This window comes from Odocoileus virginianus, chromosome 13 (genome assembly GCF_023699985.2).
Source record: "Odocoileus virginianus isolate 20LAN1187 ecotype Illinois chromosome 13, Ovbor_1.2, whole genome shotgun sequence".
NCBI lineage: Eukaryota > Metazoa > Chordata > Mammalia > Artiodactyla > Cervidae > Odocoileus > Odocoileus virginianus.
This window is the reverse complement of record NC_069686.1, coordinates 56,940,514-56,954,843: the sequence shown is the minus strand read 5'-3', so window position 1 is coordinate 56,954,843 and position 14,330 is coordinate 56,940,514. Positions and strand designations below refer to the sequence as shown.

The following is a 14,330-nucleotide window of genomic DNA, read 5'->3' as shown; positions in this document are numbered from 1 at the left end:
TATAAGATGTAAGATTATCTATATAAACTGACTTTGTATTTGCTATTACTTTTGGTAAGAATAGAACATGCAGATGGAACATGCATGCTTGTGTGCGTAGTTGCTTCAGTCGTGCCTGTTACTTCAGACTCTGCGAACCCTATGAACTGTAGCCTGCCAGGCTCCTCCATCCATGGGATTCTCCAGGCAAGAACACCGGAGGGGGTTGCCATGCCCTTCCCAGGGGATATTCCCAACCCAGGGGTTGAACTGACATCTTTTAGTTTCCTACATTGGCAGGCAGATTCTTTACCATTAGATCCACCTGAGAAGTCCAAATGGAACATATCTCAACATAAAAAAGGACATTTATGACAAACCCACAGCCAACATCATACTTAACAGTGAAAATTTGAAAACTTTTCCTCTAAAATCAGGAATAAAATAAGAATGCCAACACTCACCACTTCTAATTAACATAGTATTGCAAGTCCTAGCCACAGCAATTAGGCAAGAAAAAGTATCCAGACTGGAATGGAAGGAATAAAACTGTCACTATTTACAGATGGCAAGAGCCTGTATATAGAAAACCCTGAAATATTCACCAAAAAAATTTAGAGCTAGTAAATAAATTCAGTAAGGCTGAAGGATATAAGGATAATATACAGAAATCTGTTGCTTTTCTAAACACGAATATGAACTATCAGAAACAGAAAGCAAGAAAACAATCCCACTTAAAATCACATCAAAAAGAATACAATGCTGAAGAAAAAACTTAACCAAAGAGCTGAAAGACCTATACTATGAAAAGTATAAAACATTGATGAAGAAAGCTGAAAATAATACAAAGAAATGGAAAAATATCCAATGCTCAAGGATCAGAAGCATTAATCTTGTTAAAATTTCTATACTACCCAAAGCAATTTACAGATTTAATGGAATCCCTATCAGAATATCTATATTTCTCACAGAACTAAAACATATAATCCTATAATTTACATGGAAATACAAAAGACCTCAAAAATCTTGAGAAAAAAATACAAAGCTTCAATAATCAGGTTCCCTGATTTCAGACTACACTACAAAGCTATAGTAATGAAAATAACATATGCTGGCACAAAAGTAGACATACATATCCATGGAATGGAATACAGAGCCCAGAAAGAAACCCACAAGCTTATGGTTAATTAATTGATAACAAAGGAGGTAAGAATATGCAACGGAGAAAAGACAGCTTTTTCAATAAGTGGTGTTGGGAAAACCGAACAGCTACATATGAAAGATTGAAATTAGAATATTTCCTCACACCATATACAAAAATAAACTCAAGATGGATTAAAGACCTCAATGCAAGACCCATAACCGCCTGGAAGAAAATATAGGCAGATATATAATTTCTTTGAGAGAAATTATAGCAATATTTTTTTGGGGGAAAATCTGTCTCCTCAGGCAAAGAAAACAAAAGCAAAAATAAACAAATGGGACCTAATTAAACTTAAAAAGGTTTCACACAGCAAATAAAAGCACTGATAAAATGAAAAGGCAATCTACTGAATGGGTGAAAATATTTGCAAATGGCCTGACTGATAGGAATTAATATCCAAAATATATTTACTGTATATTTGTCTTTACCAAGGAGGTTTTCCCTTTCATGATGTTCATGTTTCTCATTGGGACCTTTTCTTTTTCACTTAGTCTCATTAACACTTTTTGTAAAGCTGGCTTGGTGATGCTATAGTTCTAACTTCTGCTGTCTAAAACTTTTGATCTCTCCCAGTTTGAATGAAACTGTTGCTGGGTAGTTTCCTTGGTTGTAGATTTTTCACTTTTATTACTTTAAATATATTCTGCCACCCTTCCGACCTGCAGAGTTCCTGCTGAAATAGCTAATGGCCTAATAAGAGCCACCATGCGTGTAACTTGTTCTTTGCTTCTGCTGTTTTTAATATTCTTCTCTTTAACTTCACCATTTTAATTTCAGTGCGTCTTAATGTGGTTCTCTTTGGGTTGATCCTGTTTGAGACTCTCTGTGTTTCTTGGATGTGGGTGTCTGATTCCTTTCTTAGGTTAGGGAAGTTTTAAGCTATCATGTTCTCAGACATGTCCTTTGACCCTTTCTCTATTTCTTCTCTGTAGGACCCCTATAACATCAATGGTACTATGCTTAACATTATACCAGAGGCCTCTTAAGCTGTCCTTATTTCTATTTTATCATTTTTTTTCCTTTTTTCTTTTCATCCTTAGTGGTTTCCACTACTCGGTCTTCCCACTTGTTGATCTGTTCCTCTGCCTCACTTACCCTATGGTTTATTCCTTTTAGTGTATTTTTTTCAGTACTGTACTCTTCATCTCTATTTGGTTCTTCTTTGTATTGGATTATCCAGAAAGTTTGTTAGGGTTTTCCTGTAAAATCTTTCTAAAAAACCCAAACTTTCTGGCCAATCCAGTACTTTCTTACACTATTAAAACATCTAACTTTTCATTCTTCATCAATTCTTCTCTCAAGTGTGTTATCTTTATTGTAATTACTTTGAACACTTTATTTGTTAGATTTTATATATCTCTCCACTTCACTCAGTTCTTCTGGGGTTCTATCTTCTTTTGTTTATTTTTTTTTTCTTCTTCTTTTGTTTAGAACATGTTCCTCTATTACTTTGCTTTGCCTAATTTGCCATTTCTCTTTCTAGTATGTTGGTTAGGTTTCCTGACTTTGGAAAGTTGGAAAAGTGGCCTTGGAAGTGGTCCTCTGTAGGAGGTAGACATCCTGCATCTCAGCAGCACATTCCCCTCTGGTCACTAGAGCGCTATGCTCTTGGGGGGCCCTTATGTGCACTATGTGGGGCCTTCTCTCATGGTGGCCTATTTTAGGCAGTGTGGTAAGTGTGCTAGCCTCTGGTGTGATTGGTTGCCAGGCCCCGTCTTGTACAAAACGGCTGACAGCCGCTGTGGGGCCCAGTCACAAGGTGGCTGGCTGTGGAGCTCCAGGGCTAGTGCTGGCATGCTCCAGGGCAGTGCTAGGTTCTAGGTGGATGACTTTTGGGCTTTTGGCTTTCTTGTATTTAGTGTTGGCCTGCTGGTGGTTTGGGCTGGTTCCTTACATGACTGGCTACAGGTTCTGGGGTATCCCAAAGCTGGTACTGATAACTGGAGAGTGGGGCAGCTGGCAGAGGAGTACAAAGTGCTCACCCATCATGGGTAAAGCCAGGTCCTAGGGCTAGTGCCATCTGCTGTCAGGCTGAGCTGGATCCTAGGGTGTTGGTGTTGAACTGCTGGTGAATGAGGCTGATCACAAAGCTAGAACCGGCCAGCTGCTAGGAGGGCCCAGGGCCCAGGAGGTTCTAGGGACCATTCCTGCCCACTGATGGATAAAGCAGTGTTCCATGGTCTCTGGCTGCAGGCCCTCCTGGGGGCCCTTGATCTAGTACCTGTGTACTGGAGTATGAGTATTCTTCATGGGCCCTATGGTGGACAGGGTCATGTCCAGGGCTGGTATGGGCTCAAGGAGCCTTAAGGCAGCCTGCATGCTGGTATGTGGGACTGCCTCATTGCCCAGCTGGTTGTTTAGCCTGAGGGGTTCCAGTAGTGGTATCTACAGGCTGGTAGGTGGGGGCAAGCCAGGGACTTGTTTTAATAAGCTAGAGGGAAGATTCCAAAATGTCCTTTGATAGCATCAGTATCCACCTGGTAGAAGGATCTCCCCAAAATGGCTGTTGCCAGTACCTGTATCCTCAGGGTGAGCTCCAGTTACCTCCTGCCTCTCCAGGAGACTCTCAAAAGATCAGCAGACAGGTCTGGCCTAGGATCCCCTCAAACTACTGCTTCTGTCCTGGGTCCCACAAAGTGTGAGATTGTGTCTTTGTATGCACTTTATGAGTGAAATCCTTATGCTCCACAGTCCTCTGGATCTCCTAAAGTAAGCCCCTCTGACTCTCACACATGTTTTGTATGAATGTACAAATAAAGCCAAATATTTTGGTGGTTCCACTTCTTGCTCTAGTACTGCCAGGCTGGGGAGCCCAGTGTGGGGCTCAGATTCCTTGCTCTTTGGGAAGAATCTCTGCATTTGTAATTATTCTGCCATTTGTGGATCACTCTCCTGGAGGAATGGGTCTGGATCTGTATCTCTGCCCCTCCTACCTGTCTTGTGGTCCCTTCTTTATATCCTTACTTGTGGAATATCTTTTCTATGGATTCTGGTCTCGCTCATCAATGCTTGTTCAATACACAGTTGTAACTTTGATATGCCCATGAGAAAGGTGAACTCAGGGTTTTCCTACTCTGCCATCTTTGTACGCCTTACCTGAGGCTAGACTTTTAACAAATAAGTTTTCCATGATTATATCCAGTATGTGAAACCATCTGGCTGGTCAGAAGTTTCTGAAAACTTTACTTTATTTCAAATCTTAAGAGGTGACATTTTGGTTACCTTTATCCAACAACTATTTGCTTGTAACACTGTATTTTTTTTTCCCAATCATGGATAGAAAATTACTCTATCATGGATAGAAAATAAGTTCCTTAATTTCTTGGTAGTGAAAAGATTTGTATCTATCCCCCACCCCAAATGCTCAGTGGCAGAATAAGTGAATATTAAACAAAAATACTACAATGGTATGCAAATCATCTGATGCTATCTCTATGCATGATAAGTCCAAAAAGTTATCTCTTGGTTCTAGTCAAATCTATTTCATAATGACCTATAAATAAACAGTTGTGAGGCAGGAGATAGATGGGCCCCAGGCTGAGCAGCTGGAGTTTCTCCCCTGTGGACAGATACTCCAAAATAGCAGGAGGGAGGAGAGGCTAAGCCCAGCCCAGCTAAGAGATAAAGGATGACATATTCCTCATTCTCAAAGTCAGAGACATTCCTGACTACATACATGTATAGAACAGCTCCTTGCAGAACCATAATGGAGGGGGTGCCACCCCATAGGAAGTGACGGACTTTTCGCCAGTGTCCATCTTGGCGGGGAAATGTACACACACATGGGAGGACCCTCGGATCAACCAAATACAGAGTCAGAGCCAGGCAGAGCAAGATAACTGGCCAAAGCTAACCTGGAAGAAATGACCCGTGTAAGTGATTCATCAAAAAAACAAGAGAGTTCCAGAAAAATATCTACTTCTGCTTTATTGACCACTAAAGCCTTTGACTGTTTGGATCACAACAAACTGGAAAATTCTTTTTATTATTATTATTATTATTATTATTATTATTTATTATTATTATTTATTTTTTTTTGAAAATTCTTAGAGATGGGAATACTGAGAAATCTGTGTGCAGGTCAAGAAGCAACAGTTAGAATTGGACACAGAAAAACAAACTGGGTCCGAATTGGGAAAGGAGTACATCATGGCTGTGTGTTGTCTCCCTGCTTTTTTAATTTATAAGCAGAGTACATCATGAGAAATGCTGGGCTGGATGAACCACAAGCTGGAATCAAGATTACTGAGAGAAATATCAATGACCTCAGATATGCAGATGACACCACCCTTATGGCAGAAAGCAAAGAAGAACTAGAGAGCCTCTTGATGAAAGTGAAAGAGGAGAGTGAGGAAGTTGGCTTAAAACTCAACATTCACAAAACTAAGATCATGACATCCAATCCAATCACTTCATGGCAAATAGATGAGGAAACAATGGAAAAAGAGACAGACTTTATTTTTTGGGGTTCCAAAATCACTGTGGATAGTAACTGCAGCCTTGAAATTAAAAGATGCTTGCTCCTTAGAAGAAAAGCTATGACAAACCAAGACAGCATATTAAAAAGCAGAGACATTACTTTGCCAACAAAGATCTGTCTAGTCAAAGCTATGATTTTTCCAGTAGTCATGTATGAATGTGAGAGTTGGACTATAAAGAAAGCTGAGTACCAAAGAATTGATGCTTTTGAACTGTGGTGTTGGAGAAGACTCTTGAGAGTCCCTTGGACTCTAAGGAGATCCAGCCAGTCCATCCTAAAGGAGATCAGTCCTGGGTGTTCATTGGAAGGACTGATGCTGAAGCTGAAACTCCAATACTTTGGCCACCTGTTGCAAAGAACTGACTCATTTGAGAAGATGCAAATGTTGGGAAAGGTTGAAGGTGGGAGGAGAAGGGGACGACAGAGGATGAGGTGGTTGGATGGCATCGCTGATGCGATGGATATGAGTTTGAATAAGTTCCAGAAGCCTGGCTTGCTGCTTTCCATGGGATAGCAGAGCAGACATGACTGAGTGACTGAACTGAACTGAACTGAAGTGATTCAAACTACCACAAGGGTGTGACTCTCTCTGAGCCTCCACCTGTGTCTATCCATATATACTCTTTTCCTCTAATACACACTTTACTTGTTTTACTGCTTTCCATTTCTATGTGAAAATTCAGTTCTACACAGCAGTGGGCCCGGGCCTTGTCAATGATCACTGTCCCTGGTAGTCTAGTGGCTAGGATTCAGGATGCTCACTGCCACAGTCAGACTTCAATCTCTGGCCAGGAAAGCAAATCCTGCTTCAAGCTGCTGCAGGCTGAGGTTGGACCAAAACATGTGCAGGTAACATTCCTTGGAATCATTAAAATACATGTCCCCTCTCTGCTTTTGGCTATTTTAATAGCATATTTTTAAAAGCTTATAGCTATCTTACAGATATTCCGTGTCTCTTCTAATATTAGTACATAAGCTCTCTCTTTAAAAAAAGAAATATTAATAATGTTTAAGCATATGGTTTGGAATCATGTTTCCAATTCCTTTCTAATGTCAAACAAAAACTTGATAGGACTATTTATGAATACTGGTGTTTTCTGCCAAGACCACTGGCAATATTCACATTATTAACAATAGAAAGAATACAGCTTTCATAAGTATGAAACATTTTCATAATTATGACACTGTGAATTAGCATTGTTTGAAATAGTTCTGGGTTTATGAGATAACACTTCCAAACACTTAGAAATGATTAAGAGCAGTTTGGGGACTAAATCACTTCTTTCACATAACTCCTTTTCAAAAACCTATATACCCTTTAATTTCTTCTTTCATTACAAATCCACCTATCTTCAAAACAAAAGAATGCCTTAAGACAATTATTTCATGAAAATTATTTGCTTTTGTTTTATTTTGACAGTCATGGTCAATATTATTGTTAATCATAGTGTCTGCTCTATGTGATTACACAGATAATCATATTCATATTTAAAATATACATAAGGGAACTGACAATATGGTGTTATCTTAATTTTTAAAATAACTGACTCACATTTTTGAAAAATATATCTTATTAAATATATATCTTATTAAACAAAAGAATAGCAGAAGGCTATTCTGCTTTTACAGTTTTAAGTAATTTTTTTTTCAATTGCTTTGGTACACTTTTATTACAAATATTTTTATAGAGATCTAATCCAATTAATTATAATTAAAGTATCACTAATCACTCAATGAAAAAATAAGAAACTGCAGTACAAATAAAATTTTTATGCTTTGATAGATTTTTTTCCCAAGAGAATAGTCTGAGAGAGAAAATGTATCTAGAACTTAGCCTGGTATGCACTTTAAAACACAAGTGTTTTTAATAATGCTATCTTGGAGTTAGGGGGAGGAAATGATTAAATAAGTACCTTTGAATTTATCTGGAATCTTGGTAATTTGTACTTTTTGTTTGCAGATCTAAGTTAACTAGATGCAAGTGTAAACCACATTCCAATCTTTATCCTCACCCTCTGTAGAATTCTGACACCTCCAGGATTTATAAATTGCTTAATTATCTGTGCTGTGAGATAAATGTCTTTAGGAATCCTATGAATCTTAGAAGATCAGTAAATTCGGATATTTGTTAAATATTACTTAGTGGTAATTAAGTCATAACCAACATAGAGAAGAGTAGAAAAAGACCTCAAAAGGATTTTTAAAAGATTAAACATACAAGCATAAAGATAAAATGTTATTAATCAGCACATGGAGAAAACCACGATGAGATGGGATTGGTATGAAGTACCAACAGCAAAAGGGAACAATAACCAAAAATGTTTGTTTTGTTTCTTTTTTTGAAGAACCAAAGAGACTAATAAAGCTGGGGGGAAAAAAGATAATTAGCAACCAGTAGAAGACCTTGTTTGGAGAAGGAAATGGCAACCCACGTCAGTATTCTTGCCTGGGAAATCCCATGGACAGAGGAGCCTGCTGGGCTACAGTCTACGGAGTTGCAAGAGTCGGACATGAATGAGTGACTAAACTACCTACCTTTCTACCTAGAAGACCTCATTAACCTGTGTATGGGGATGACCAATATGGGACAGTCACACACCAGATATTCAGGTATTAAGAGTCTATTCTTAACTTAAATGCTTGACCACTAAAGGCCTATACCCATCCGCATGAAAAATATTACTTTATAATAAAGGAAACAAAATACAAAATGCATTTAAGTTTGTTTTCCAAACTAGTCTTATTGAAATTAACTTGCATTGACTTTAATCAGCAAATCATTAGCAGCCATCATTACCAATTTCTGCTTTCTACTGCCTGACCTATCTCCTACGGATGCCTTCTTTCCCATTGATTAAAACATCTCTCGGTGATTCCCTAGCCTCTTCTCTAATATCCCAGAGGACCACCCAAATAAGAAATAATGGAGACTTCCCTGGTGGTCCAGTGGTTAAGAATCCACCTGCTAATGCAGGGGACATGGATTTGAGCCCACATTTGGGAAGATCCCACAGGCCACAGAGAAACTAAGTTCAAGTATCAACCACAACCACTAAGGCCAGGTGCTGGAGACTGAGCGCTGCTGCTACTAAAGCCCTGAGCCCTGGAGCCCATGATCTGGTAGAAGAGAAGCCGCCACAATGGGAAGCTCATACCCTAAAACAGAGAGTAGCCTCTGCTTGCTGCAACTAGGGAAAGACGGTGAGCAGCAACAAGGACCAAGCACAGCCAAAATTAATAAATAAATATATTACTTAATCAAAAATGGAAAAATAAATAATAGATACTGTTCTATGCAGTTTATTAAGCTTTTTCAGGAAGGTTAGCATTATCTTCCTCAAGGAAATCTCTATTTTAGAAAGTAAGCAATATGCTTCATATTTCCTCGGCATTCCACAAGTATTAATACTATTAAACATTGCATTCAGAGTAGCTGTTCTTCTAATGTCTGTGAAATAACTGATTCATTTAAAAAAAGAAATGCCGTTGTTAGTTAGTAACCTAATTGCTAAAGTACATGAGCTGTTTGTCTTAATTTAGTCTAACAGATATTATACATATGTAATCACTTCATGATTTCAACAACCACTTTTCTCTTATTAAATAAAAACACCAGACAACAAAATTTTTAGTTCATCTCTTCCACCTGGCCACTCTGTTATAAACATGAAGAATAAATGTTTATTGCAAATGTACCAGTAGGAATAAATACAAAAAGTATGTGATAATTTGCTTATTCCTTTAACTTGTACAGAAGGTCTTCTGAGGCCTTGTACTATGTCTATACCATATTAACACATCTAATAGGAAATACATTGAACCTTTGGTTATCTAAAACAGTAAGCAAATAACTGTATACTATTTTTCAGTGGTGCTTGATAGCTAGATTTTGAACATTTGAAACTGTTAATTAACTATCACTTACTCATTAGGTAATCACAGCTAAATCTAACCTTAAGACTGTATGCTTAGTCACTCAGTCATGTTATGTCTGACTCTTTGCAACCCCATGGACTATAGCCTGCCAGCCTCCTCTGTCCATGGGGATTCTTCAGGTAAGAATACTAGGGTGGGTTTTCATGCAAATCTAAACATGAGAGGTCTTAATTTACCCCAAAGTTCATATACATTTATAAGAACAAAACACATTTAGTTATTTGGTAATTGCTAGGCCAAACAATGATTCAGGAGAAGAGGAATGATATTGACAGAATGCAAAATTATAGAGGTAAAACACATCAACCTCAACAAAAGACTAGTTTTACAAAGCCTATCTTCTACTTGATTTGGAAAATCACAAAAGCAAGTCAGGAAGAATGAGAAGTAAAGCGAGAGAAAAAGTTATGATGATCTTGGTTATATTAATTTTTTTTTTTTAAATTGGCCTTTTTCTGTTTAAACTGACATAGAAAACACTGGAATAAATATTCATTCAAAAAATAATATTCTTAGAAATATTTATTCATTTACTAGAAAGGATCAATGGTGAGGAAACAAAGCAGATGGTCACATGGGTGTTTCCTATCAATAGATCTAATGATTCTACATAATATACTAGCCCTAACTTGTCACCTGAAAAGTTTTGCAAGTACTGAAGCTAAAACAAAAGACCATTATATATATTCTGAGGGCATTCAAAACAACACTGAAATGATTAAAGTAATTAATTATTCATTACTTACAAAAGTAGTGTTTTCCAATAATAATGTGGTAGTATTTGTTTCTATATTCAGTTTAATGACATGTCCATTCTCGCTTTTATACACCACATCTGTATCTGCAACAACAAAGATATGAACAATTGACAAACACATTGACTAGGTAATATAATGGCTATAGAGGAGATAATGTGCATAATAAACAGGCTCATTGGAACAATGACTGTTAGCCTTTAATAACCTGAGCAGATCTCTACACTTGGCTCATATTAATTCTCTTCAGTGATCAGGAAGCCTGTCTAGCCTATGGCCTATTGTGCAAAGAAAACAGGCTCACTGAGATTCTTGGTTCAACAAATGAAAAATAATTAAAATGTGGGCAACCTGCTGCCCATTCTGAGCTTAGAAAGAAGAGACAAAGAGAAGCACCTCCCATTTCTAAAGCTGTTACCGATTAGTGATGTAGTTAAACTTTTAACAAGGCTGCTCCTGAAACATAACTAGACACATTTCTGAGACTGTCATTATGAACCACATTCATGCAAACTTTTTCATGTATCCAGTATTGCCACCACTCAATTTCTATTCAACCTCTTTTTCCCTTGGGTTTCGAATTGTGCCTCTGATATTTTGCCTGGATTGTCTGATCAAAGGTCAAAATCTCTGAGACTGGTACAATGCCAACCATTGTATCCACTTTGTCAGCTTTAATGAGAATGATGTCCTCAATTCAGATAACTGCATTTAGTTTGGAGAACTGCTACTTTTATATATTTTTGAGTTTAATTCAGCCACATTAACCAGGAAATTAAATCATTTTAAGAACTCTACACCTGAAAATATCAACTTGAGAAAAATTGCCAGAAAGAGTACTTGGAAGTTAAGAAAAGAAAGATATCTATATCCAAATAAAAGATATAATAATATATATATAATATATAAATATATATGTAATTAGATAAAAGGAAAGATACCCAAATAAAAGTAGTCTTGAGTGTCTTTTTTTCTGTATAAGCATAACCTCCTTTTCAGTTTTACCCAGTTCTAACCTGCTCCATAGTATTACACTTCCCTAACCCTATGCACATTGGAAAAAAAGGCAATATTGAGAGGGATTGGACCTATGATTCACAGTAAGTGAAGTTATATAAGGTAGATATAACTTATATAACCCAATGGTCATCATCCACATACTGGTGGTAAATAAATACTACATTTTGGATTGTCAAGATTATGTGCAAATGCCTGACATTTTGACAGAGCAAGGTTTTCTGACTGTTCTCTAATTATTTCAATATTATAAATAGTAACACCTAGAAGTTATGATGAGACGCAATTAATACTAGCAAAAATAAAGTTTGTTTTTCTTCAGCATTTCATTCAGAAGATCAAGAGCCCAATATGACTCTCCTACTAGAGTCAAGGATGACACAGAGGTCAATGATTCTTTTTGACTTCAACCAAATGGGGACAGGGACACGTTGGAAAGACACAGAAAGGGAAAGACCTGGAAAGACATGGGCCACAGAAAAAGACAAAGTGTTTTAATAAAGAAGAAGAGACAATGATTTCCAAGTTACCATCTGAATTGTACTTAGATGTACTGAAAGATAAATCTATGAGATCTTTAAAATAAGGTCTTCTATCACCTGAATTTCATCATCTACAAAAATTTTAGGTCCTTTTCATTATGAATTTTACTTGCTGACCTTTCTAGTGATGTAAAACAAATAACAGGTTTTACACACATAAATATTTATTTATATTTATATTCTTTCCCTCTCTTCCTTTTCCTTTGTATCTCATAGTTATGATCACAGGCTCAACAGCAACACTGGTCACTGTGCTACTTATTTGGTCTTGCCAGCCAACTCTGGTCTCCTGTCTTGTAGCTCTCAATTAATGCTTGCTTGAATCAATAGGCCAACCTCAACGAACATCTCTGTTATTTCTCTTCATATTCTCAATTCTGAATCATTTCTTCCAGTGAATTATGAATATACCATCATAGGTAAGCATAAATAGAATTCCTTAACAAATATCCTTAAAATATTTTCACAATAAATTAAAAGAAAGAGGGTTTCCCCCTTTCACTGTACCTTGTAGATTAATGTAGGAAACAGAAAAATGTAGGAAATCAGCACAGTGCAGAACTCTAAATAGGGATGAGGTCTGTGGACTTATGGAGAAATAAAAGTCCAGAGAGCAGGAACAGTGATTCTTCTTCAATGGAAGAGACAAAGTAACATATGTCATTATTGTCTTTCATAGTAAGAGGAAAACCTCAGCAGGTGATGGATTATATTGGGGTGGGAGAAGAACATTCATTTTTATAATATTTCCCCTAGAATCAGAGTAGAAGTAAATGGAGCTTGTTTGAGAAGATAAAGACTACACTTAATATTTTTAAAGTAAATTTCATTGGATAAAACATCTGTAGAGATTTGTGTTTATAAATGCCTTTGAATCTGCACTCCTGCAAATTTTACTATTGGAATTTCAGTGTTGCATTAGTGGGAGAAACCTTTCTTTTTTTAAAATTCAACTGTAACTCTCTAGGTTAACCTTTGATACAGATTTCTGCATGAATTATTGTAAAAGCATCTATCATCTGCCTTTATTACTTCTCTTTAATTTTTTTCGGTCTTTAAAGTCTGATCTTCTGGGTGTCATATTTATGCTACTTAACTATTTGATTTATAATCACTAGTGGAATGTCCCAGTTTTGAAACTCCTATTATTGTATTAATAAATTACTTTCTGGAAATATATTTTACAACTGTCACCGCATGTTTTCTTTAATATTAAGTAATGAAATATGAGTGAATCAGATCAATGAGTAAAGTGCTTAACACAAGAAGATCAAGGTGGGTGTACTTGAAAAATTCTTAAAACACTGTATTAGACATGTCTATACAGTACTTTGATTAAATAATCTTTCTTCCTTTTCAGCTCATTGAAAGTTAAGAGTCAATTATCCTGAACACACATTCAATTCAGTCAGGCTTTTTTTTTTCCTTAAATGAAAAGAGTGACAAGATAGAATCACTGTCTAGTTTCTTCATCCTGAGCTATATGAATGAGTTCTTAGTGTGACCCACCCTCAAATTCTTGTCATTCTGTACAATTCCTTTTTCTATAATTTGTAGCAAAAGGAAAAACCAGTACCATATCCTAAGTTTAAGTTCTTTCAGGTAAAGGCAAGCTTTTATTTTATACCTAGTCCACACAAAGCAGGTATAATGCAGTTCATATTATAGTTCAGTTCTCAAATTGACATTGAAATTGAGAACTGAGGCCTCTGCATTCACCCAGACTGTCAGGATCTCCATCCATAAGGTTTTACTTTTAGTGCTTGCAAGTTTTTGCCCATGAAGATAAGGCTGCAAATTAAAATAAAAGTTAATTTTGTTTCAGAAACCTCCTTAAAAGTAATTTATCTGAGCCATAAGCTCCCAAATGTGAGCAAATTATCAACTGCTAATTCAGACACTGATACCAGGAAAGATTGAAGGCAGAAAGAGAAGAAAGCAACAGAGGATGAGATGGTTGGATGGCATCACAGATTCAGTGGACATGAACCTGGGCAAACTCTGGGAGATGGTGAGAGATAAAGGGGCCTGGCCTGTTGCAGTCCATGAGGCCACAGAGTCGGACACGACTTAGTGACTGAACAACAACCATAATTCTTACTGGTAACTGTTTACTTAAGATTCACTTCAAGATGTTTGTCTCTTAGTGTCAACCTACCTAGGCTGTTACATCATGAAATGCACACCTCTTCAACCAGACCCTCACAATGGAAGAGCTGTCTTAACAATTCACTTGTAGATTTCCAGCCCTATACATAACTCCCATCCCATCCCACCCTACCAATCCTTCCTTCTGGACGTTCTAAGACAGTCAAAATGTTGCCCTCCCTGACTAAAATAGGTAATAAACTCAGCTTTGCATAACAGGCTATTCCGGGTGTTGACAGCTGACAAAATTCACTTTCCCTAAATGTCTA

General features: G+C 37.0%; 1 protein-coding gene across 4 annotated transcripts in view; it reads right to left on the bottom strand.

Moving 5' to 3' along the window:
* DPP10 (dipeptidyl peptidase like 10) overlaps positions 1 to 14,330 on the bottom strand; it is a 1,494,592-nt gene that overhangs the window by 351,390 nt on the left and 1,128,872 nt on the right. For all 4 annotated transcript variants that reach the window (XM_070476307.1, XM_070476306.1, XM_020892274.2 and 1 more), the window contains exon 4: positions 10,346 to 10,440. In XM_070476307.1, coding sequence (XP_070332408.1) covers positions 10,346 to 10,440 — 95 coding nt within the window. The remainder of the gene's footprint in view (positions 1 to 10,345; positions 10,441 to 14,330) is intronic.